Genomic DNA, 25,711 nt, shown 5'->3' on the forward strand with positions numbered 1-25,711 from the left:
ACTTGGGAAAGGGACGTCAGAGGGCGAACACCAGGGCCTAAACCAGATGAAGAGGCTGTGAGGCTGCTGGGGATCATCGAACCAGGCCTTGCTATAGGGCGCAGTGCCACCCTGGGTAAAGCCCAGAAACGTGGGCCCTGTTCCCACCCACGGGGCACCGTGCCAACGCAGGGATTATCTGCTTTAGACGGGTCCACTGCCACCCCCACAGAACTATACTGACCGACATCTGACAAAAAGCGACCCAGTGCCACAGCAAAGAAAAGAGGGCCGCCCTCTGTGCCAACCCTCCGACGATCGCTGACTGAAGAGAAGGCGGGCGGTTTCCAGGGACCAGTGACAGACACATCGAAGGATAACTGAGTTTCGAGGCCCCTGTATCAATCCCAGCGATATCTCACGACTGTCAGTAACGGAGGGGACCTTGTGCCAGCACCAGAGCGACCCGACGAGTGCCAAGACTGGAAGGTCCCCTGTGCCAACACCAGAACCTTCTATCGAATGCAGGCATAGGAGGGTCCCCTGTGCCAGTCCCAGAGGTACCTGGCACCTTCCAACCCAGGAGGTACCCCTGTGCGAACCCTAGCGCCCGGATCTGAAGGTAGGCAGCTGAATCCAGCTGAGAGACCCCTTGCCCCTGTGGCAGTGCTCTGAGCCTTGGCACTGAAGGTCCTTCCGCCCTCTCCCTCAAACACCTCCTGCCCTCCTTCAGTTCTTTAATCCAGACTCGGTTTCCTCTCCTCCCTCCCGTTCTTCGGTCATCCCCCCTCACCTTGGTTTGTTTCTCCTTGTTCTGTTTTCTAACTCGTTTCCTTCTGAGATCCTTTTTTTGTTCATCTCGTTTCATGTGACTTTCTGCCTTTCGCTCTTTTCTTCCAACTCTGATCCTTGCTGGTCGTCCGCTCCTTTCCTCCCTTGCCCCCCCCCACCACCCTCATTTATCTCAAGCCATCTCTTTCACTTTTTTTTAGCCCAAGCCTATTTTCGGGCATCAAGGAGTTAAATAACCCCTCCCCCTGCGTTTATAGGCTGACCTCCTCCGATCCAACTTTGCTTTAATGCCCTTACTGTGTCCTTAAATTACCGATTTACTTCCTACCCTCTTCCTTCCTGTCAACCCTTTACACACTCTTCTTTAACTCATTCTCATTCCTCGTCACCCCGCCCCTCATTCTTCCTCATTGCTTCTGTGATTATATTCCCGCAGTCCTCATCTCCTCTCCTCCTTCGTCTGTCCTTTATTCCCTCCTTCACCAAGGCCTCCTTTCCTCTCACCCGCTGCCTCCTGCCATTCCTATACTTCTGGAAACTTCCTCCCACCATCCTGTTCTCCCGCCCTTTCTCTCTTCACTAATGTCTTCCCTTCCCTCACCTTTCTGATGTCCCTCCGCCCCCCCTTTCCTGTCACCTCAGCCCCTCTTTGCCTTTCTCTCCTCCTCTCAGCCCCTCTCCTTCCCTCGTTCTTTCCTTATTTCTCGAGTGTTCTCTCGCTCGCTGCGTTTTTGCCTCGTAGACTATTCTCACCTCCCTCGCCTCTTCCTTCCACTCTTTCCTTCTTCCTCTCTCTCTCCCCCCCTCCCCTCACCACCATCCTTCTCCGCCGCTCACCTTTTTCCCCAAAGTCCTCCAAGCGCCCCTTCCTCTCCGATTTCTTTCTCCTTCTGTGTACATCTTGCTGTCCTCGCTCCCTTCCACTCCACTATTTTGTTGCTCTTTACCCCGCGCGTTTCTTTTCCTTCCACTTTCCCTCCTTTCCCACAAACCCGTTTTTCACGTTCCGCGTTGTTATTGCCTCGAACAGTCGGACTCTGTCCCTTATCAGCTCCCCCTCTCAGGTTTTCCTTTTTCTGGAGATTCCCTCTCCCCCCCAGACAACAACTCCCTCGCACGGAACCTATCGCCTCGGACTGGTTATTGAATGTATTCACTGCACCATTAAAACAACTAATCCCTGTTCATAGGATTCCTAGGAGTGTCGGCGTTATTCCGTTTGTCACCATGACGCGAGTTGTTACTCTCATGGTTCTAATAGTGTTATATGTTGAGATGCTTATAGCGCCGCGCCGCCCTCAGCGCTGTAATGAGTACTCATATATTATTGTCATTATTCGTATTACTAATTCCATTATTGTTGCCCAGTTAATACGGCATTTTGATTACAATACGTATATTATACTGTGGGTATTCCTAGAGTATTGCTGTGTTTTTTATGTTTGAGTTGCCAGCACGGGTGCTAAAATATTGTTTCAAGAATTATTTGCCCGAAGTCCACTGAACATGCCCCAAAGCTGCGCGAGGGGGTCACCCAGAGCAGCGATCCGCGGGTCCGCGCACAGGTACGGCTGTTCGAAAACCTTTTCATCGAAAACTGCAGAGGCGGGTACACCGGGCTGAAGAGGCGAGCCGGACTGAGGCCCGCTCAGTGGTCAGGGCGCGGGCTTTACTTCAGCCGGGAGGCTCATTCCGGGCGAACCAGTGACTGAGCGAAGCAGCCCCCGCCCGGGATGCGGTCCGGCGCTCCTTCTCTCTCACTCATTCCTCCTTCCTCGTACTCATTCCTTCTTTTACTGATCCCTTCCTCCTCTCACTCACTCATTCCTTCCCACTCATTATCCCCTTCCTTCTCCCACTCATTGCTTCTCCTCAGTCATTCCTTATTTCACCGATTCCTTCCTCCTCTTACTCATTCCTTTTTTTACTGATCCCTTCCTCCTCTCACTCACTCATTCCTTCCTTCTCACTCATTCCTCCCTTCCTTCTCCCACCCATTGCTTCTCTTCTCAGTCATTCCTTCTTTCACGGACTCCTTCCTCCTCTCACGCATTCCTTCTTTCACTGACTCCTTCCTCCTCTCACGCATTCCTTCTTCCCCTTACTCATTCCTTCTTTTACTGATCCCTTCCTCCTCTCACTCATTGCTTCCCCTCCTCTCAGTCATTCCTTCTTTCACTGACTCCTTCCTCATCTCTCATTCCTTCTTCCCCTTACTCATTCCTTCTTTTACTGATCCCTTCCTCCTCTCACTCATTCCTTCTTCCCCTTACTCATTCCTTTTACTGAACCTTTCTTCCTCTCACTCATTCCTCCCTCCCACTCACTGCTTCTCCTCAGTCATTCCTTCTTTCACTGACTCCTTCCTCCTCTCACTCATTCCTTCTTTTACTGATCCCTTCCTCCTCTCACTCATTGCTTCCTCCTCTCAGTCATTCCTCCTTTCACTGACTCCTTTCTCATCTCAGTGATTGCTGCTACTTCTGATTCCTACCTTCAATTACGGATTCCTTCCTCCTCTCACTCATTCCTTCATTCCTTCGTGCATTTCTTTTTTTTACTGATCCATTCCTTCTCTTGCTTGTTCTTTCCTCCTCTCATCAATTTCCCCCTTCTCACCGATTCAATTCACTCTCACCAATCCGTGCATTCTCTCACTCATTCCTTTCACAGAGCCATTCATTCCTTCTTCCAGCGATCCCTTCCAACACATTCATCCTTTTACGGATTATTGTCTTCGCTCCTCCTCCTCTCCCCATCCCTTCCTTCCTGCACTCATTCCTTCTACCGGTTTATTCCTTCTCACTCACACCTCCTTTTACCGATCCTCCTTTCCTTGGTTAATCCCGAGTTTATGCCCGTATTCCCTCCTCTCGCGGTTGTCCTTTCTCCGGTGCTTCCATCCTGCTCAGGTTTATCTTATTCCTCACATCCTTTCCTTACTCGGCTTTCCCCAGTGTGCTGTTCCCTTCGTTCGTTCCTCCCTTCCCTCTCCTCCCTTTTACATTTCGTTTCTTGTTTCCCGATTCCTCCTTCTCTCTGTCCTTCTTTCCTCCTATCACACCTTTCCTCCTTCTCTCTCTCCTTGTACATTTATTTTCTTGCTTCCTGAGTCCTCCTTTTCTCTTCCCATCACAGCTGCTTTCCTTCTCTCTCCTCTTACTATTTCGTTCCTTGTTCTGTCTGCTCTGTACACTCACGGCTCTTCTCTCCTCCTTTCAAGGCGCCATCCTTTTCTAGTTGTTTTCAATATTTTCTCCGTCACGCCTTCCTTTCGATCGGTTCCCTGTCTCCCACTCTCAGGCGTTCTTCCTCTTCCAGAGGTCTCCTCCTTGGCTCCCTCTGACGTTCCTTCTTCCCTCCTGCTCCCGGTCTTCTGTTCCTTCTCTCAGAGCTTCAGTCTCTCTTTCCTCCTTTCACCGTGTCCGCTCTTCATTCTCTCGCCGTCTCACTGCTTCTTCGCTTTTCTCGGGTTCTGTCATGAGATCGCCTCTCGCTTCTTAATTATCGCTTTATGTCCCTCATTCTACTTCCGAACTTTACTATTTCCCTTTCAATGTCCTTTCCTCTCTTCGATCCTCCTTTTATTTCATCTTCTCCCTCTTTTCCCCTCCTCCCCACCTGAAACCCCTTCTAGTGTCGTGTCCCCCATCTCAACGCGTCCTACCTCGGCATCTTCCCGTGGTGGCACTTTCCTCCTCTCTCTTCCCTTCTCCGCCGGTTCCTTCTGTCGCCAGAGGTCACTCCTGCGCCCCGGGGAGGCGGCGCCGGCTCTCAGCCCACCTGTGGCCTGAGCACGGGGGACGCTCCCCGGCCAGCTCCTTACTCCAGCACCCGGGGCTGCGGTCAGCGCAGAAGCCTCCAGCCCGATCCTAAGACTAACGAAGGCCAGGCCCAAACCTGGGGCCGAGGCGGACACACGGGATCCGCGGGACGGACTCAGCAAGCATAGCCGCGCGCAATAAACACAAAACAGCACTCAACCATTCAAGAAGGGAGACAATCCACACTGACCACAGTACTGACACACTGAGGAATTGGAATTAAACGCGCGGTGCTGTCTCTACTACTAGATATTAAACGGTATACAAGAAAACAAAGTCTACACTTTAAGCGTAAAAATAAAACCAAGCAAATAATAATGTTTCTATATATGTCTCACAAGGCGAGCAGCTATTAACATACTCCTCATTTCATTGACCGCACAAACATGAGAGGCTGAGTTGGCCCTATGGGACTTCAGCGTGCCAACTGCATATTCCATGTAGCTCGGCCGTCAGCACATGGGCCCTCTGAGCTACAACTAGTGGAACGCAGGAGGCTGGCGCACGAGAACTGTATCTTCGTGTAAGTGCTATCTAAAGACGGGTGTCCCGCGAGAGAGGGGTACAGTATTTACCCAGTAAACGCAGAATTACCCATATAATTGCCGTTTATTTCACTTCTAACGTCCGAGGGCCGGCCGCATGCCTGAGCGGATATAACTAGAACCGAATACCGAGGCGGATCGGGATAAATTCCCTCATTGTTCGATCAAAAAGGGCGGGGAGTGCAAAAGGTGGGAAAAGGAAATGTGGCTTTCCTGAGTCTGAGGGGGCGAGGAGGTGGGCCCTGCCAACGACCCCGGGCGATGAATCTGCACCAACGGCAGGAAGGAGGGCCAAGAGGAAACAGAAGTGGGAGCCCCTGCTGGCATCTGTGGGCCTCCAAGAATGGCAGCGCAGGGCATCACTGCGAGACCGGCTCCGTCCCGGTGCCTGCAGGGTAGGGTGACCAGATTCTGAGGAGCAGAAACTGGGACAGGTCAGACATAAAAGAAGGACTTAAGACATTTCTCTCACTTTTATATCTAGCCTGTCCCGTTTTTTTTGCGTAGCTTTGTGAATGTGTGCCTATGCGTGTACACAGGCGCGCACACACAGTTACAAGACTACACATATAAAATTAGCTATGACTTTACATCCCACCTGCACCACCAACCCGCCCCTACCCACCGCTCTCTGCTCCCTCCTCTCTCTGCTGGGAGCAGATAGGGGACTGTGTTGCCTGACATTATCAGATAAAATACTTTATTTCATACTTTGTAGGCGTCGTTAATTTATGCTTCCCTAGATGATCTGACCTTTGTGCCAAAAACCGGGACATTTATTTAAAATTAAGAGAAGCGTCGACACAGGGACAGTCCTCTAAAAACCGGGACTGTCTGGGGAAATCCGGGACGTCTGATCACCCTACTGCAGGGTCTCCGTGGAGCATGTACGGCAGGGGTTCCATTCCCCACGAGGCAGCTAGGAGGGTTATTGTACCTGCTGCAGAGATTTGTGTGCTCATGAACTCCACACCCCACATGATAGCTCACCGCGTTGTTGTACCTGCTGCCGAGATGTGTGTGGTTATGAACTCCACACCCCACAGGATAGCTCACGGGGTTGCTGTACCTGCTTGAGAGATCTGTGTGGTCATGAACTCCACACCCCATACGACACCTCACGGGGTTAATGTACCTGCTGCAGAGATGTGAGTGCAATGCAGCCCATGAACTCCACACCCCACAGGGTAGCTCCCGGGGTAGTTGTACCTTCTGAGATCTGTGTGTAACACGCTGATCTTCGAGTTCACTCCCCTTGAGGCAGCTTACGAGGTTACTGCACCCGCTGCAGAGACCTCTGTGCAGGATGCGGGCCAGAGGCTCACTCCTCACGAGACAGCTTACGGGGTTACTGCACGGGTGGGCGGCGGGCTCCCCTCCAAGCGCAGCAGATCAGGCCTTACCGTGGCCGATTTAAAAATCTGTGCGCTGCAGAGAGGCGTTTGTAACCTGCGGGCAGCAGGCCGAAGCCCCAAGAAGGGTTACTGTACCGTCTGCACCCATCTGTTGTGTGTAACCTGCAGGTCGCATCTCACTAGGACAGCTCAGCGGGTTAACGCGAACGCAGCTGCTTTAGAGGCGCTAGCCCGCCCTGAAAGCTCACTACCCTTGGCCTCTGCCTTGAAAGGATAAGAAGGAATGTATATCCGTTTTCCTATCCGATTATTTCAATTCCGCACAGGGCTTAGCCCGAGACCGTAACAGGCACAAAAACGCGGTTAACAAGAATGCCTCAGGCGGGCAAGAGAGATGATGGGGGTCTGAGAGATGCCGACAGTGCCCGAGGCGGAGACAGTGAACAGACCACCGGGAGAAAGGGTGAATGTGGGGTGAGATGGAAGATGTCACTACATGTAATTTGCCCACTTTCAACCATAGAGAAGTAGGCAGGATTAGCAGAGGTGCATTTTATGTTTCCATATTTGTCGTCCGTGGCCCACCCTATAAGGAAGAATGACTCCCCGAGATAGCACTACAGTCTTTCCGCATACAAGCGAAATCAGAGCCACAGGCGGGGGGTGGGGCGGCGGCACTCCCAGCGCAACAGTACCACATGGCCGTGGAGGGCCTAGGATGAAGCCGGGCACATGTGGGTGGGTGGGTGAGGGCTCGGCGTCCTTCAAGTAAAACTCTGGCGGGCGTACCTGGTCGGGGCTCGTCAGCAGAACGGACTAATAGCCATGGGTGTCTGTTGTCCTTAAAGTACGTTTCCTCAGTACAGTTAAGGGGGAGGGGCGGCTACCTGTCGCTGACACTTGCCTCTCCCATGAATGAGTGTTATTTCAGGTAGGAGTGAATATCACAGCGGGTGAGTCGGCGACAGTCGCAGCGGCTTGTGACATGGTGACTGTCGGAGTGGATGAGGCGCTAACTATGACACAGGGTGAGATGGTGACTGCCACAATTGGTTTCATGGCGACAGTCACAGAGGGTGACATGGAGGCAGCGCCCGAGGGTGACAGGACTGTCACAATGGGTGGTTCGCTAACTGTCACATCTGAAATGATGCTCAGGGGGTTACTGCCTAGTGGGGGCGACGATGGCTGTCGCAGCAGGCGAGACACTGACCATCATTGCAAGTGAGACTGTGACTGCTTCAGCGGGTGAAAGTGAATCCATCCTACAGAAGAAATATTTTGGTGAGAGGACAGAGGTCGCCGCCGTCTTGGGTACAATTATCCGCCGGCAGTTGGAAGTGTAAAATCCCCTCTATGGCAGGAATCATCTCCTCTCCCATATAGATCCGCCACTGGGAAGACACCAGGGAAACGCCCCTCCCGTGACAGTGGGGTTCAGCTCTTACAAGGATTAGGGCCCACGAGGCGCTTCCTCCACAGAAGTGGCAGAAGCTCGCTAAAATCCTGACCCAAGGCGGAAGTGTGAACTTTCAATGCCCAGCAGTGACACTGACCTACAATCAGCCTGAAATCGATTTTACGTGATTCAAACCTCCCGGAAATATACTGAAATCAACACATATGTAAGGGAAAGATAAAATACACTTTTCTGATCCCGCCTTTAGACAGCTTCCTACCTCACCAGCCACACATAAAACATATAACATAAATAACAAACGCAAATCTACATAAATAGAGGTGATTTGAGTAGTTCTATTCTTAAATTGGTCTGCTCAAATGTCGTTGACATTGTGCTTCTGCCCACCACAGCATTCACCTTGGCGTCCACTGAGTGTCTTATACTGTGATTGACATTATCCTGATCACATATTTACCCCTCCCCCACAAAAAAAAGAGGTGCACTTTAGTGCTAGAGCTGGTGCGTCAATAGTTTACTTATGCCGGTGATCTTTTCTTTCTATTTTTTATCTTAGCTTTTAGGTATTCTTATGTTAATCTATTCAGGTCCTGGTAAATCAAAAGCAACAATAACTTTTCTTTGCATCAGTAAGAGTCACCTTTCCTTGTGAAGCTATTCAAACTAAAACGATTTTAGTTCACTGGCCTACAAGGAAGTGATGGTTCATTGACAGAGAACAGTTGCTTATTCTTATCCGAATCAATGGTACTAATTTTATCGATCTAGGAAGGGTAAAAGACTGCTAGGATTCAAATTTGTCACAATGGGATCTAACACTGATCCCTAGAGTTAGATGCCTTAATTTACTGAGCCAACAGACCTGGGCATCCGAAATAAAAATCAATCAAACAAGGCCACACAGGGTATCTATCGAATTGTGAAAACCACAAGCTCTAGAATTCTGTGCAAATTATGCAGAGGTCCAGTTTGCCACCACACCCAGGCACTGACAGATCAATGGAAATAACTAAACCCAGAATCCTTTCAGGAATACACACCTTCCCTGCCTCCTTTTGAGGGGGGAACTGGACATCTAATGGAAACTGCAAGTCCCATTTGGACACAGGACAAGGATCCCACATCCAAGGGGACGGCAGTCGCACTAATGGTCCCTTTAGGACTCCTTGGGACTCTTCCAGGTAGAAACGTTCTCACCGCTGGTGGAAGGGCAGTTACATGGAGAGCAGAGGAAGCACTAGGCCCAGGCGCTTCTCTCTTTCAGCAACATTTATTTATAGATTTTTAATTGCAAGTGAACTTGCCGTTTTCAACAGTAGTAAGGCAGCGTATGTGGCTATACCACTAAAAGATGATAGATGCCATAGTTTCTCCTTCTCTGGGATACTTTATTTCTATCACTTAGAAAGAGGTGATTATGACATCTGACAAAAATGAAAAATGCAGACAGAGAGCCCTGCAATAAGTTCATGCCCCAAGCCTCGTAAAAATTTCAGAGAGGCCCGATTGGACGCAACACCACCCATCTACTACACAGTTGCTCCGGGTGGCCAAGGGAGGTTTCTTGCCTCCTGACCCATGGGTTCTATATCTTCCTAGTTTAAAATGGCATAGTTCTACGAAAATCGCCTGGGATGAAATTAAAGTATTCATCCAATATAGAGAAAAAGCGGTTCTCTTTCCCAAGTCCTGCCTCTAAAAATCAGCAAATTGGCATACTATAATGTTTGTTGACGTTAGCTGGGAGTCTGAGCTCCATTGTGACATCTTTCAGCAGGCATTTTCTTTCTCAAGTGGCAGAGAGAAGAAGAGCTCTCTACAGAGCTACGGGAGTCTGCAGGCATTGTTGTAGGCAGCTGGATGCAGAAACCCTTGACCAATCAATGAAGTACATAACCAAAAAGTGCAAGCGGCGCACCACAGTACATACCAAATCCTTAGTCTTGCTTTCTACAAACCAGGGATGGACTGAAACACCAAGAACATTTTGCTCAGCATAAAAGGAATGAAAGTCAGAAGCCAGAGTGTATCCTTACCCCTGGACATTTGTGTAAGATGGCCAGTCTAGGTGACATTTACTTCCCAATGCCAAATACTGTAGAGGGACTCCATTGGGTTGCTTTACGCCCCTGGTGAAAATACTGACGGTGTAATGTATACAGCCAGCACCATCAAAACACTGTTCTACACTATGGGTACTGGCTCAGGCTGCTCGGGAGACATTGCAGAGTCAGTGAACTTATCCAGTCTCTTACCTTCCATAGGGCTTCAAGATGAAAAATATATCAGCACACATCTTTAATATCTGAGAGAGCAAGAGCCCTGACTGACCAGCTGATGGCATCTGAGCTAAGGCTGAGGAGGAGGCGGTTAAATACGGAAAATATGCTCCGGTCCTCTTACAGAAAACAAGTATTGAGGAACAAAACCGCTTTTTGAGCTCAGCTAAAGAGTATTTTATTTTGCCCTAATCTCCAGTAGCAATTGTCTCTCCAACAATGAGGATGACTTTGACTAGGCAGAAGGGGCACAAGAATCTGAACCACAGTCCAAAACCAGAGGCATCCTATGGTTCCAGGACATCTGCCTCCAAGCCTGGAGGCGAGAGGAGACACTGCACTTTGATGATGAGAAGTTGGTTGTGCTTGTTTTGTTCTGTGGATGGGGCTGAGGCATCGTGGTTTTTTTATGCCTTGATTTCAGGTCACTGACTTTCTCTCCTATCTGGTTTTGCAGATGTTTTTAAAAACCCCATAGTCGTGGATAGCTCTTGTCCTGCCCCCATGGATCTTCTCTGACGGCTGCCATGTCTTGTGGGGAAGGGGGGAGGCCTGGACGAATAATCACCAAGGATCTCAGCTAATGTCCAGCTTTACACTTGGTATGGTGCTCATTCTTGGACACTGTAACAAAGTCCTTCACAATGAGTGATAGATCCAGACTTAAGCCAGTGTTTTAGGGGACAGCTTAAGTGGAAGGTTACAAGGGTTGTCTGGCCTCAGCAGACTAGATTGAATCCTTCTGCTTTTCTGCTACCAAAGCAGTTTGAAATTTCAGATTGTTTGCTACTTTTAGTGAGTATAATTTGATAGATCTGCTTTGTTAGGATAAGCTTGGGAACTGAAGACCTCAATGTTTGTAGGATCTCCTTAAGTTCCACATCTAGAGTCAACACACTCCATTTTGGCCATATGTAATTGAAGTTTGAGTTATTGATCAGTGAACTTGTGACTTTCAATAGTCTCCGTTTATGTTTTTCCAAAGTTTTACCAATTACCATGTTGTCCTCTAAAAAGCTGGGATGCTCACAGCTCACAAATGTTCATATTCTCCAATATATTCCACGAGCCTCTGGAAGACTGAAGGCCTTTCAGTGAGATATTATTATAATCATCAAACTGAAATGTCTCATTCCTTGGCCCCCACAATTAAAAAACACACAGACAAACAGATCTGTGTTACCAAGAAAGCACAATTAATATTATTTGTTAATCTCTTGCCCAGAGAGCAAGTGACCTTGGCTTCTTTCTCAAGTAGAGTCAAAGTTGGAGGAGCCAAAATCGAATTGATATCCACATCATATGGCTGAGCTGGGGTGCTTAAGAGCACACATGGCCTACACAAATACAGACCCAAAGTTCATGCCAGTCCTCTACATGACTAACAGCAACAAGAGAGGCTTCTGTTGGGCACACAGAGCCTTCGTGAGCATGTCCTTATGAATTGAGATGGCTGAACTTCGGATGGCTCTTGATGGAAGTATGTGGGTCGGAACACCCTTTGTGCTTGGAGAAGGTTCTCTACATCTCACATCATTTGCATCATTATGTCACTCATTGGTGTACAGAAGAGTTATGCCTCAAGGATGTGTGTGGTTTCAGCACTGGTCACAGGCTCAACCTCCGATCAATGCAAGATGTAGGGAAACAGTTGTGGCCCACTGGCTCCAGACAGCTGACCTGATGGTCTATAGCGAAAGAGTTGCCAGAGGCTTGGTACAGAGACACTGGACAATGTGGATAATGGGGCCTGACGATGACTCTTTGTGAATAAGTTCTTGAATTTGTGTTTCATCAAGCAAACATCTGAAAAGTTCCAATTCTTAAGAACCAAGCTGAAACAGTGGGCTGCATTGTCCCACGGGTGTCAGAAACCATGGCTCATGGATAGACAGAGCATAAAGCAAACCTCAAACAAGAGCTTGAGTAGAGCTGGAGCAAGCATGAGTGTTGACAGAATAAAGGATGGATTTGGACCATGGGTCCTGTTGCCATCATGTAGGAGTATCCTACAGTCAACTAGTACAAACAGACGTCGGGGCAGGCCATTGCGAAGGAAGGTATCCCTCACAACATACGTGACTTGGCTAGATGTAGTTGTGTGTAGGGCAACTGTGCCATAGATATTCTGATCCCTGTAAACTGAAAGGTATAGGAAGCTTGCCCATTTTGCAACCTCCCGCAACGGGAGGCTTTGGCAAAGCCGAAATAGGGTCTCAAGAGACTCTTATCTTCGGGATTTGAAAGACAAACGATTCAGAGGCCTTAAGAGTCCCACAGTTCGGTTTACTGAGGATAGTAATCAGTATTGCTCCAACAAGTGGTCCACAACTGGATTTACCCAGGATCTCAAAAGAGGCTGCTATGTCACAGGTCTGGCAGTGATTGTGTGCATTCTGCACAGGGTGATATGACTGAACCAGGTTGCTTCTCCTGTGCTCTTTATTCTACCTGAAAGATTCAAGTGTTTAAACGTTTTAATAATCTGCCCCCTCAAAGTAGGAGTTGCATGTGTCCCTTGTACCAGAGACCTGTGCCTCTGTACCCAGTACTGTTGGACTTGGTGTCTTACGTTACTTCTTTGTCAGTCCTAATGGGAATCAGTACCAGATCCAGTGATGGTGTTAAGCTTTAAACCTCAGAGATTGTCCTGATGTTACAACACAGGACACAAACAGCATGGCACAACCTGGGCACCTTATAGTAAACTTGTCTCTTCGACACCTTGGAACGGACTCCATTTTTAGGCAGTAGAAGCACCTTGGACAGTGCCTGGTGTTGGGTTTTGAAATCACAACAATCAATAGCGTTAGGCAGCACAAGTCTTAGGGCCTGATTACAACTTTGGAGGAGGTGATAATCCGTCCCAAAAGTGACAGTAAAGTGACGGATATACCACCAGCCGTATTAAGAGTCCATTATATCCTATGGAACTCGTAATATGGCTGGTGGTATATCTGTCACATTTGGGACGAATTAACACCTCCTCCAAAGTTGTAATCAGGCCCTTAGTCTGCCTAACGCTATTATTGGGGCACACTGGGGTGCCTAAGTCAGTCTTAAGCACCCCAGCATTCCATAGTTTGAGTCAAAGTGGGCACCACAGAACTGCATTGGAGTTGGGGTTTGCTAAAAAAAAAAAAAAAAAAAATCTACAGTCAGTTAGTGCACCCTAGATGATCCCTGGTCTTAGGCTCTGTTGACACGGTAGGGTTCTACTACTGGTCATGATGGAACCCTCACATGTACCATGGCATTGGGTCTAATAAGCAGCTTACAAGAAACTCTTGCACTTGGCTGTGACAGCACTTCTGTGTCAGGTACTACAGGCACCTAAGACAAGCCCTGATTTTGGGCCACAAAAACCTCTTGAAGAAAACTTAGGCGCTAGCGATTGAGCACCTCAGGACAAGTCAGTGTGGGCACTTCAGTGGGAGCCTTCACAGTTCTACAGGGGATCCCTTGAGCAACATGTAAAAATAAAGTTATTATGTGGATAAAAGCAATTGTCAAAACCCCCATCCTCTGCTTCAGCGTGACTAAGCTCCGTAAGCATTGACGGGCTGTAATCCAAAATACCCAGTCTTAAGCAATGATGAACTAAAAGAGAAGCACAAAGGAAGAAAGAGTACATCAGCTATTTATATTCTAAGCACTTTAGCCATAGTCTGTGCAAGTAGGCAGAAGTAAATCAGGAGTAGTAGTTTTTTTTAATTCTTTTACACTGACTACCTGCAACATGAGTTGGAGCCCACCATATTATGCAAAAAAGGTGACTTATAGCCTGGAATATCGAATACGGAATACTGTCATACCTTAATATCGTAGCCTAAATATCGTAGAGAAAAATATTGAAAAGTGCCCATATGGAAGCATAGATTCACTATTCCTAACTTCACAACTACATACCATTATATATATATATATATATATATATATATATATATATATATATATATATATATATATATATTTTTTTTTTAGCTGAAAAAAAGGTTGCAGGGTTGTTATAGTTAGGTTCTGAATTTACTCGCACAAAACCATAGAAATTCAACAGTTATAGTTATGGTTAACTAAAGTAACTATAAACCACACCCTAAGGTAACTATAACTCACATCCACGTCATTCAGTTCTCTCATCATTAATTTTATTTAAATATTCCAGTGATAATATCAATGATGCCACAGAAGGTGTCATCAACGATGTGATATGGGAGGTAATTAGCTGTGCTTGCAGAGGGCGCAAGTTCTAGTTACCAGTTATATAGTTATATGGCCAGGCCCTGCGGCCAACCCTCCTGCATGCACCCAAACTGCACATGGCCAATGGGTTGAATGCAGTAGGTGTTTTTTTGTTCCCATTTTTCTCTAGCTCCCCGGATCCACCACAAATTTTCCCATCCCCAGCTGATATGACAAACAAAATGCCATCTACAACTTTCTCCCGGATCCGTTCATCCACTGTGGGTGGAACCACCGCAGAGGATCCGCATCCTATATATTTATAATTTTAACCAAAAATAACTCTGAATCTACTGAACGGATTTACACCAAATCACAAAAAGTATGCTCTGAGGAACAAGATCTAGCTTTCTGCCAAATTTGGTATACTTCAGTGGAAAATCTGCCCCACTCCAATCCAGAACAATCTGCCTCACTCCAATGTGCCCCCCTCCAATCCAAAATAATCTTCCCCATTCCAATTTGCCCCAATCCAAAACAATCTGCCCCACTCCAGTCGGCCCCACCCAATCTGCCCCATACCAATCCAAAACAATGTTCCCCATTCTAATCTGCCCCAGTCCAATCTAAAACAATCTGCCCCACTCCAGAGTACCCACTCCAATCCAATCTGCCCCACTCCAGTCCAAAACAATCGGTCCCACACCAATCTGCCCCACACTAATCGGCCCCACTACAATCCACCTTACCCCAATCCAACCCATGACATCCCAATTCATCCTACTCCAAGCCCTCACAGTCCACCCCACTCTAGTCTAATCCACCCCACTCCAGTCCAATCCAAAGAATTCCAATCCAACCCACCCCAGTCCAATACAACATACCCAAGGAAATCCATTTCAACGCATTCCAGTCTAATCCGCCGCAACCCAATCCACCCATTTCAATACACTTAATCCAATTCACCTCACTCCAACCTACCCTACTCCAAAAATTCCACCCCTCTCCCATTCCCCCACTCCAATCTACCCCACACCACTCCATTCCATCCTACTCCAAGTTCACCCCACTCCAGAAAGTCCACCCCTCACCAATCCAATTCACCCCAATCCAATTCACCCCACTCCAATCTACCCCACCCAACCCACTCCATTCCACCCATCTTATGCACCCCATCTTATCCACTCCAAACCACCCTACTCCAAAGTATCACAATCTAATTCACCCACCCCATTACACCCATTCCAATCTTACCCACCCCTATGAAATCCACCCCACTCCAGTCCACTACACTCCACCCCAGTTCACCTCATTTCAATCCAATTTGCTCCGATCCACCCAACCTTACCCCACTCCAGGCCAACAAATCCAGTCCACCCCACTTTAATCCAGTAAATCCAATACATCCCACTCCAATCTGCTCCACTCCAATTCAATCTAATCCACCCCACTACACCACACTCTCATTTACCCCACCTCACTCCAAACCACCCCGCTCCAATCCATCCCATTCCACTCAATCCACCCCACTCTACACCGATACAATCCAGCCCGCTACTTCAACCCACTCCACCCTATTCCACCCCACTTCAGTCTACACCACTCCACTCTATGACACTGTCTGCCACACTGCACTCTACTCTCCTCTACTCAACTATACTACGCTCTACTCCCCCTACTCCACTCTACAACACTTCATGCCACTAACTTTTAGCTATGCTGAACAGCAGCCACACTGATGTACAACATGGTAAAAACACATTGCCAAGCCAACAACTTTTGTATAGGCGATACCTATTGGCTTTGCCAACGCTTGTTATACAGTGCAAAAATGTGACCCAGAGTCTCCTTCCTATTGGTAACACCACCATGTGAGTCTTGGGACTGGTACCGACTGGAGAAGCAGTATGTTTATTCTAAGGACACACAAACCATACATAGCAGGCAGATAAGATGGAACAATAAAAAAGTGTGGGGGTAGGGTGTTGCCCACTGTCTTGAGCATAGCTACTACGCCTCTGCTTTGGAATGTGCAGAACGGAAAGGTACATGCTAGAGGGGTGAAAAGGAATGCAAATTGGCTCAAAATCCAAAAAGCTTCAAATGGGCAGCACATCAAATCTGGGAGGTGTTTTAAGGATTGGTGGAATTCCCCTGGCCCAAGAAGGTACAGTCTGCCAAGATAAACGAGTTCAGCCTTCTTCTTAGTGGGCTCAACCTATGGTTTCTGTGGTAAACGGCCCCCAAGTTGAGCATTCCTCACTATCGTCTTCGAAAATCAGCTATACTATTAGTCTATTTTAATTCTGAGCGTTCTATTATATCATATCTATTCTTTCTTGGGCTTCCATTTACTGGTAATGGGACTGGTCTGTGAAAGCCCAGGAGGGTTCCATAGATATGAGAGGGCTCCTTTCTAAGGGGAAAACATAGACTGGTTACCTGAATTTGGTCTCACTTCCTGTCTTATGCAGTATATATTCAGAGCCTACTTCTATACACCAGACTACCTCTGCCTGCTTTCAGACTATCATCTCTCCATCTTCTCCCTGCAGTGAAGTGGAGAAACTGAACTGATATGTTTTCCCTCTTATAAAAACGTGTTTTTCACATTTCTGCAGGCAGGCGGTGCCTTTTGTTTTTCAGAACCATACGGTCTGTTGTCTTCCTTCCTGGCAAACAAATTGTTATACATTACATTACTTCCTCGAATTAGGTGGTAGGATAAGGAAACAGGGGCCATATGTACTAAAGCATTTCCCCATAGACATAGAATGGGTAAAACCCTTTGATACATCTGGCCCTAAGTGTCCTGGGCCAATATCATCAATGAAAGAGTTAACATTTTGGGAAAAGTCATGCAAGGAAAAAAAAACACTGCACGCATTTGTAAAATACACGCGGCTTATGTAATAATGTATCTAAGCATAGTCTGCATTAATTTCTCCCTATTCCTCCTACAGGAAGTGTTTCCAGAAACTGAATACCACACCAACAACCCCTAAACAAGGCAGTGAAACAAAATGGCGGACGATCAGAGCCTGTCAGAAGTGGAGATGAGCCCGACGGGGTCAGAGGAGGAGCAGTGTCTGTCGCCGGGCGCCTCGACAGCCTCGGACGGCCTGCGGCCCGGCAGCCCCAGCGACGGCGACATGAGCAAGGTGAAAAAGGAGCTGGACTCGGAGACGGAGGACGAGAAGTTCCCCATCTGCATCCGGGAGGCCGTGAGCCAGGTGCTGAGCGGCTACGACTGGACGCTGGTGCCCATGCCGGTCCGCGTGAACGGCAGCAGCAAGTCCAAGCCCCACGTCAAGAGGCCCATGAACGCCTTCATGGTCTGGGCCCAGGCGGCCCGACGCAAGCTGGCCGATCAGTACCCGCACCTGCATAACGCCGAGCTCAGCAAGACCCTGGGGAAACTATGGAGGTATGCTTCTCTAGGCCTCCTCACCCCCCAGCCGCCACAGCACTTTGTTAATGGCAGCGTTTGTGAGTAAAGGGGTGCATGCAGGGTGGCAAGGATTAAGGTACCTCCCCACCCCAAACACAGGCAGGGGTTCTAAACATGCTTTGTCTTAAAACATATAATGGGGGGGGGGGGGGGGGAGTAGAGGGCAAAACAAAAGAGGCTACCTAAAAATCAAAAACATATTTTCTGCCATGTAAATTTGCGCTACAAGTCTCCCAACATTCACGACTCAGCACGCGTTCTAAGCGGAGCACCCCGTCCTCTGCGGCAGCACAGCACGTTTCAGGGAGTCCTACCGTAGATGTTCCACATATAAAAAAAAAAAAAAAATACTGAAATGGAGGTGTGCTTGTGGCTCTCATAGCTGGACAGGCCCTCTAAATAAGCACTTTCTTTGAGGAGTAGTACTTTCACAGTAACCCCAGCAATGGTTCCGAGCTCACCCCACCATCAGATGTAACCGATACGTTCCAAAACAGAAGGACCTGCTGTCCTCGGTGACAATGCACTTCCTCCCCACCAAAAGCCTCGCAAAAGGCAGGTATCACATCTCCACACCTTCCCAGGAGGCCGTCACAGAACCCCCAGACCGTGGCCCAGCCATCTACCCTTCCTATGGTACGTGACCGTCCGCAAGCTGGTTTTAGTGACAGAGTGAATTTCTGCAATCTTCATTTCCCAGCACATGCATGGCATGGTGTTAGTGCTACATAAAGCACAATTTAGAAGAAAAAAAAAAAAACATACTGTGGGTGGAGCTAGTGACGCCCACTCCTCAAACCCGGAGGCGAGAATAAAAGGCACACCCGAGAAAGACAAGTTTTATCCAACAGTACCGATAATTCTGGGGGCGATGCGAGGATGCACTTTACGCTGCGCCTGTGATCGTGTGCCAGGACTTAAAATCTCGGCCAAATTAAAATATTTACCATTGAACCATCTACCTAAAAAGCGGGGCTTGGTTGGTGTTAAGAAAGCTTGAGCGAAACACGCAGGTCCTCTTCCTTTCATGGGGTGGGGGTGTATTGCTTAAGGGGATTTACGTTCTATTCAGACAGTGGGTGGATAGAGTGGGGAGGGGTTCAACTGCCCAGGTGTGCACCGCAAAACCACCCTTGTTTCCAAGAACATAAAACGACTACCCCTCTGATAGGATGTGAAATACATTGGATTCTGCAATCCCTATACAAAAAAAAAATGGTCTCTAATGTCTTTGTAATAAGCAACTGTGACACACTCAGTGGCCTATTATAAAGAAATGACTTCAGACCTCAACTGTAACAACTTATTACAATTGAGTTCTGATGTCAGAATGTCTACTGCCAGAGAAAGGGCAGGTCAGGTCACAGAGCATACTTAAAGCAGTTGTTTAAAGAATGAAAACAAAGTTAAGTGTTGCTTTTCCATCTTCTCTCTGTGTTCTAGCTGTATAGTGGCAAAAAGAAAGGCACTATTTAAGGCAACTTGTTTATTTTTTCTTTTTCTTAGGTAATTATAGAAAATGTAGCATCTTTCTGCACATCTCTACATAGTCCGACCTACTATTCCTTTAAAAAAAAAAAAAAAAAATCAGACTTGTATTTAACTGATTCAAATATCTTTTTGCAACAAATATCGCACAACGTTTTAGATGTATTTAATTTTGCACTAGAGATTCAATTTTTCCTTCATGTTTGCAAACATGTTTTCTCTTTCATAAGAAAGAGCTACACACCATGGATTTAAGGTTTTTTGGGGAAAGGTGACAGTGTCACCATAAAGTACCCCGTCATACAAGATCAGGATACTTACTCGTTCTTCTATATAGCCAGAGATCTCCACTGGGACTTGCAATATCCTTATCATGTATGGCAAGGGACACCCTTTCTCATGTATAATAACAGATAAAGAGTCTGCAAAGCACACACTGTGAACAGAATGGCTTCTAGGCACATGGGGGCACACTGCCTCTCCCCAAGAAAGCCTGAAGCACACAGTGAATGTTCACAAGCCCAACCCACCATGACTGCCTATTGCAGTGAGTTAACAGTCAGTTAAGTGTTCCAGAAATATGCCTGTAACCTACAGATACATACTAAGTCCCATTCTCAGTAAAGTATCTCAGAAGGTTAATGTGCCTGTTGTTGCTATTTATGTGTAACCAGCAGGGCACAAGTCTGATTCCTGACTCGCACTACTCTGCAATTTACCTATTCCAAATCGATAAAGTAACTAACATTCAGCCTGAAAGCAATAGCATTTTCATTTGCAGTGTATGCTGTATAGATGGTTGCTATCATGAACACTGTGACTGACAGCAGCCCTTACTTATCCTGGCAGGTTACTGAATGAGAATGACAAACGCCCTTTCATCGAGGAGGCAGAGCGCCTCCGAATGCAGCACAAAAAGGACCATCCTGACTACAAGTACCAGCCTCGGAGGCGCAAAAACGGCAAGCCTGCAACAGGCGAAGGCGAGGGACCAGGCGAGGGTGAGGGTATACAGGGCCACTACAAAAACGCACACTTGGACCTGCGACGTGCCGGCGACAGGTCACCCATGTCTGATGGAGCGTCGGATCACGGAGCAGGTAAGGGATGAGCATGAGAACACTGGACTCATCCAGAAGAGGTACAGCCCTATTATCAGTACACAGGGTACCCCTGAATCTGAGATTACAGGGCTACAGGCAGGGTGACCAGATGGCTCCTTGCCTCTGGAACATCGCTTTTTCATTCCTGGACTTTGCTTTGACATATCTGTGCTTTATGGGAGATGTACTTGCGGTCATTTTAATTGAGCCAATTGGACCGACACACTTGATACCAATGTGTAAAAGCAAAATCCAGAATTAAAATGTGTCAGTCCAGTGACATGGAGCCATCAGGTTACCCCATTACAGAAACACACTAACGGGCAAAGCAGCAGCACTTGAGGCTTGGGCAAGATCAAGAATATAGGGACAGGTAAGGGCAGAACAAGTCAGTGCTCATCTACAATTGAGTTTTACATGGATAGACAAGAGCACTGAATGTATTCATCACTTTAGCTTGCTTTTAATCTTACCTGTGCGAAGTGGGTATGCCCACACAGACTCTCTTGCATGCTGGGCCTAGACGTTTTGGCGACATCACAGACTAGGCTGAAGCATATCTGGCTCTAGTTGTCTTTAGCAGAGGGGACATGGCCTAGCAGTTTGGGAAACTGCCTGTTTGGCTGGCTTGGTCCTACACACTAATGGTGCAGATACCCTAAAATAATGGTGTTGCTGCTCAAGGTATTCTGAAAGGTTTAAAAAGTATTCAAAAAAGTAACAAGTGGGTTGTTTGAATTAATCTCAGACACTGGCAATTACTCGAGCCCACATACCAGTCCATAGATCTTTTGTCCCCAGTGCCCTTCAGATGAGACCCAACCATATGCAAATCAGTCTTGAGTCTAATCCAATAGAAATAATCCAGCCCAAACTGCCAAGTCAGTTCCTCTCTGAACCGGAACAAAAGCGATCAAAGACTGGTTTTGCCCTAGTTGGGGCTCACCAGTTGGCTGCAGCTTTGGCCAAGTGGCAAAGTAAGCATGGGACCCATGTCTGGGTATACCGGTTGGACTAGCATTAGCTCAAATGTTTCAGTCACATGTGTTCTCCGCGAGGTAAGGCCAAGGTACCAACACAATGGGTCTCCTCTATGACAGAGTTTAAATAGTTGGGCAAATGGAATTCATGAGCACTTGAAGGCTAATCTGGGATAAAGTTTACCTCAGCGCATTCATTGCACCAGCACACAGTGGCTTGTCCAGAACCTTCTTTAAAAGGATACAATAAGGCATATATGGAGCTGACATTATAGGACAGGTAACGGTGTAGCACAATTCTGAGGGAAATTCACTGGTTACCGGTGTGCAAATGAGCAGTATTTAAATTGTTGGTCCATACTCATAAGGCACTCTACTCTGCTGGCCCTGCCTTTTTGCAGAAAAAAACAACTTCTCTTCTACAGACCCTCCAGGGCATAAACATCTGCCAAAAGAAGATCTGCTCTGTTGGATAGAAGGTGAATACGAGTAACAAGGATAGGCGGGTGCTCCTTTTCTTTCCTTGTTCTTACAAACTGAACTTTCGTCCACATAATTGTGGATTAAGCCTCTATTTCAGCGTATTCAAAACACCTTAAAACATGGATGTGTTGGTGCCATGTTTCCTCCTTGGCCTTAAAGATCTCTTTCTGCCCTACTTGAGATAACTGTGCAAGGATACTCCATTCAAAGGGGAGCTTGGTACAATACAAAACCCATCAACATAATATTACTATGGGTGTCACCTGTGACATATAAAGGCAAAGCAGGAGCACAGGGGCCAAGGAGGAAATGTGCATCTTGCGACTGGAAATGGCAGAGCAAGCACAAAGGGGAAGTCAGGCTACTGAGCCTAGAGGAACAAATAAGGGAAAGCCTTAGGCACATCAGAGCACTTCAGGGATATACCGGATAGGGTGAACTAAGAGCACAACACCATTATACAGGGATATCCAGGGATTAGATTTACAAGCACATTTAAAGGCACCAACACAAGGGGCAAGCATGCCAACAGGTGGGTATCAGGACATCTGGGCTCACCTAGGATTGGGTTATTAGGGTAATGCGGTGGCACGACGCCAGTGTAAGATGCAGCTAAGCAGCTAGGTAGATGAGTAGCAAAGCAAAGATTCCAGATATTACGTAGAAGAGTAGGTGGCCAGCATATAGGACAAAGTGTCTGAGACAAGAAGGTGGAGACTTAACAGGTATTGACATCCCAAGGACAGGAAAGGGCCCTACTAACCACATGCAGGCTTCCAAGTTTACAATGTGACTTGCAGGCTATTGCTAACTTGGAGGATAATTCAAATCTGGGCAACAAGCGATACTCTTAAAACACACAACCTGACCATTGCAAAACGAGATAGTGAAGAAATAGAGTCCTTGGAGAGAGGAGGCCCTGGTGGTGGGGGGTTGGGGAAGGTGGAGAGTGATAGGGAAGTAGTACTAATGAGCACATAACAGAGCTTGAAGGAGGGACAAATACTACTCTTTCGCTGAAGATCAGAATGCTTCCGAGGGTACACAGCCACTGGGGCATGGGGGCTCACTGTGCTCTCACACAGACCTCTGTCATCTCGGTCTAGTAGTACGAGTCACTGTGGGATTAAAGTGCACTCTCAAGACATTGAACGTTAACGAAATGGAGATACTCCAGCTTTACCCGTCTCTGTTTTCCTTCAATTGCAGGTCAGGGCCATGGGCCCCCCACTCCACCCACCACACCGAAGACAGATCTGCAGCCAGGCAAGGATCCCAAGCGTGAAGGTCGCCCGCTAGGGGAGAGCAGCAAACCCCCCATCGACTTTGGCAATGTGGACATTGGAGAGATCAGCCATGAAGTGATGTCTAACATGGAACCCTTCGATGTCAATGAGTTCGACCAATATTTGCCACCCAACGGCCACGGAAGCCATGCCAGTCATGTGGCCGGAGGCTATGCCTCCAGCTACGGTCTGGGGAGTGCCCTGGCAGCTGCCGCTAGTAGCGGGGGCCACTCGGCCTGGATCTCCAAACCACATGGCGCTACACCTTTATCAGAATCGAAAGCCCAGGTGAAGACAGAGAGCGCTGGTACTAGTCACTATCCTGAGCAGTCATCTGCGTCTCAGATCACCTACGCCTCTCTGGGCCTCCCACACTACGGCTCCGCCTTCCCTGCTCTTCCAAGGGCCCAGTTCGACTACTCGGACCACCAGCCCTCTGGCTCCTACTACAGCCATGGTGGCCAGGCTTCCAGCCTCTATTCTGCCTTCTCTTACATGGGATCCTCTCAACGACCACTATACACAACCCTCACTGAGTCCAGCAGCGTGGCCCAATCTCACAGCCCCACCCATTGGGAACAGCCTGTCTATACTACATTGTCCAGGCCGTGACGGTGACCGGGGACTCGCGAAAAGAGAGAAAGCATAGGCTGTCTGAGAGGTCAAACTGTATCTTTATGGGCAGACAAAAGACGTTGTGCATTCTACCTTGAACCAACCATTTCTTCATCTAAGAATGGGACTTTTCTGTGTACAGTTTTCCTCGTGGAGAGAAAAGCAAGGCAATAATGTGGGAAGACAGAGACAGGCGATGAGCAGCATCCTCGCTGCTCACGAGAAGAACGTCTAACCTCGAAGAAGTTTTGGGACACCAGCCTTTGACCAAATTTACACTTAGTTCGGATTGTCCAGTCTAAGTTGAAGCTGGACCTTCTGGAGACTTTTAGGAGTGCTAGCTGTCTCCTTTGCCAGAAGACACCATCCATCAATCAGAGAGTCCCCGTGTCCCTCAAATGTGGTACCTCAAACAATCACTAGCCCGTGTGAGGTCGCCTTTACTATGTGCTTCACAAAAGCCCAAAGATATTGTTCTGCACTGGCCGTCCAATCTTTCTGATAGAAGGACCTATCCTTCGTTTTCTGTTTGTAACATAAGCTACACTTACCTACCCTGCTGCCCCACAATGCTTTCGGCGCTACAAGACTGACAAAAGAGACTAGCTGCAAATGCTCCACTCCCTACTTTACTACTTGACTTGACCTGAAATGTTGAGAAGACTGAAGAGGGGGCATGCGTGTCCATTCCGGAATGGGCCTTCCTCGCGTCTCTGCATGTTGGAAAGGATGACGTTTGGGCCTACGGGGACTGCAAAGTGGAGAAAAAAAAAACGTCAGGAACAAGATGTCTTCCGCATAGGATGGAGGGCCAGCCAAGACTGGCACTGAGCCAGCAAGTAACAACTCCACCCCGCAGCTCCCCATAACTAATAAACAAACACACTGTTTTTCATGTGCCACTACTGCATTGTCTCAAACAATAGCAAACATATATATGTATTATGACATTACTGTATCAGTACTACTCAAATATGTTGAGAAATGGAATTCCCGATTTTATGGGTCAGTTCGCCCAAGACTCTCGTTCCTTCTCACTTTAATCCAAAAACAAATTATTGTGTGTGTGTGACGGTGTGGGATGTACAAAAGGGGCACCTTTTACTCCACTGTCTAAATGTCTTTAGCGCAAGAAAGGGAACTGCGCTGCTTTAGTAATGGCGACTGGTTTTGCCTGCTCTGTCTGTGGGATGGTCTCCACTCCAGGAAAGCTGACTGTGCTGTGGTACTACACACAGGGCCCCTCGTAGGAGCCAGGACACAACACGCTTAGCAACCTGTGACATAGCACCCTCCGGCCACCTCACACAGTCAGTCCAGTCCCCTAGACAGCGTGTGACTGACTCATCGTTGTCCCCATAAATTTGAACCACGTGAGATAGTCATGCGTCTAACGTGGCACACTCAGGATGCCTACTGTGATGTTCCTTTTTGGCAACTAGAGAGAAAATTAGAGTTCCTCTCCTCAGTAATAAATGGTGTATTATTTCTGCTTCCCCTTTCGTGTGAGAAAGGCGACATCTTGTGGACAATCCCAGAAATCGCATCTAAGCTAGAACCAGTTCAGCCAAAAGCGTATGTGCATTCCCTCGGAACATGGTTGTAATTATGGAAATGAGAAGGAGATTTCTTTCCAAAATGTGTTGCGCCGCATTCTGAAACCCAACTACCCACTGATACGGCCACCAATTACCTGGAGTTTCAGATTTTGGGAGAAAGAAAGACAAGCCTATATCCACTGTAAATAAGCCTTCTGTCTATACTGCTGAAAGTGCCTCTTACGATGCCTCCGGCATGGTTTCGGTAAATAACCTTGTATTGTAAGCTGCTTATTACTAAGCAGTTCTTTTGACTGTATATGTATCGAACAATAAAGTTAACTCCTTTTTTCAAGTTACTGTTGGCCCGGCTGGGGGTTGTGGAAGATGC

At 47.6% G+C, this 25,711-nt stretch overlaps 1 protein-coding gene across 1 annotated transcript; it reads left to right on the forward strand.

Annotated features, from left to right (window-relative positions):
- SOX10 (SRY-box transcription factor 10) lies at window positions 1–25,675 on the forward strand. The gene is made up of 4 exons (XM_069231339.1): window positions 1–601; window positions 17,340–17,803; window positions 20,165–20,415; window positions 23,091–25,675. The coding sequence occupies exons 2-4, from the start codon at window positions 17,400–17,402 to the stop codon at window positions 23,777–23,779; spliced, it is 1,344 nt and encodes a 447-aa protein (XP_069087440.1). The 5' UTR covers window positions 1–601; window positions 17,340–17,399; the 3' UTR covers window positions 23,780–25,675.
- Window positions 25,676–25,711: the final 36 nt, after the last annotated feature.

This window comes from Pleurodeles waltl, chromosome 4_2 (assembly GCF_031143425.1).
Source record: "Pleurodeles waltl isolate 20211129_DDA chromosome 4_2, aPleWal1.hap1.20221129, whole genome shotgun sequence".
In the NCBI taxonomy this organism is placed as follows: domain Eukaryota; kingdom Metazoa; phylum Chordata; class Amphibia; order Caudata; family Salamandridae; genus Pleurodeles; species Pleurodeles waltl.

Excerpts from the sequence above, each read along its gene's own strand:
- SOX10 (XM_069231339.1), top strand. The coding sequence starts at position 17,400 with ATGGCGGACGATCAGAGCCTGTCAGAAGTGGAGATGAGCCCGACGGGG. Across the intron at positions 17,804-20,164 it reads ACCCTGGGGAAACTATGGAG|GTTACTGAATGAGAATGACA; the intron begins GTATGCTTCTCT and ends TTATCCTGGCAG. Across the intron at positions 20,416-23,090 it reads AGCGTCGGATCACGGAGCAG|GTCAGGGCCATGGGCCCCCC; the intron begins GTAAGGGATGAG and ends CTTCAATTGCAG.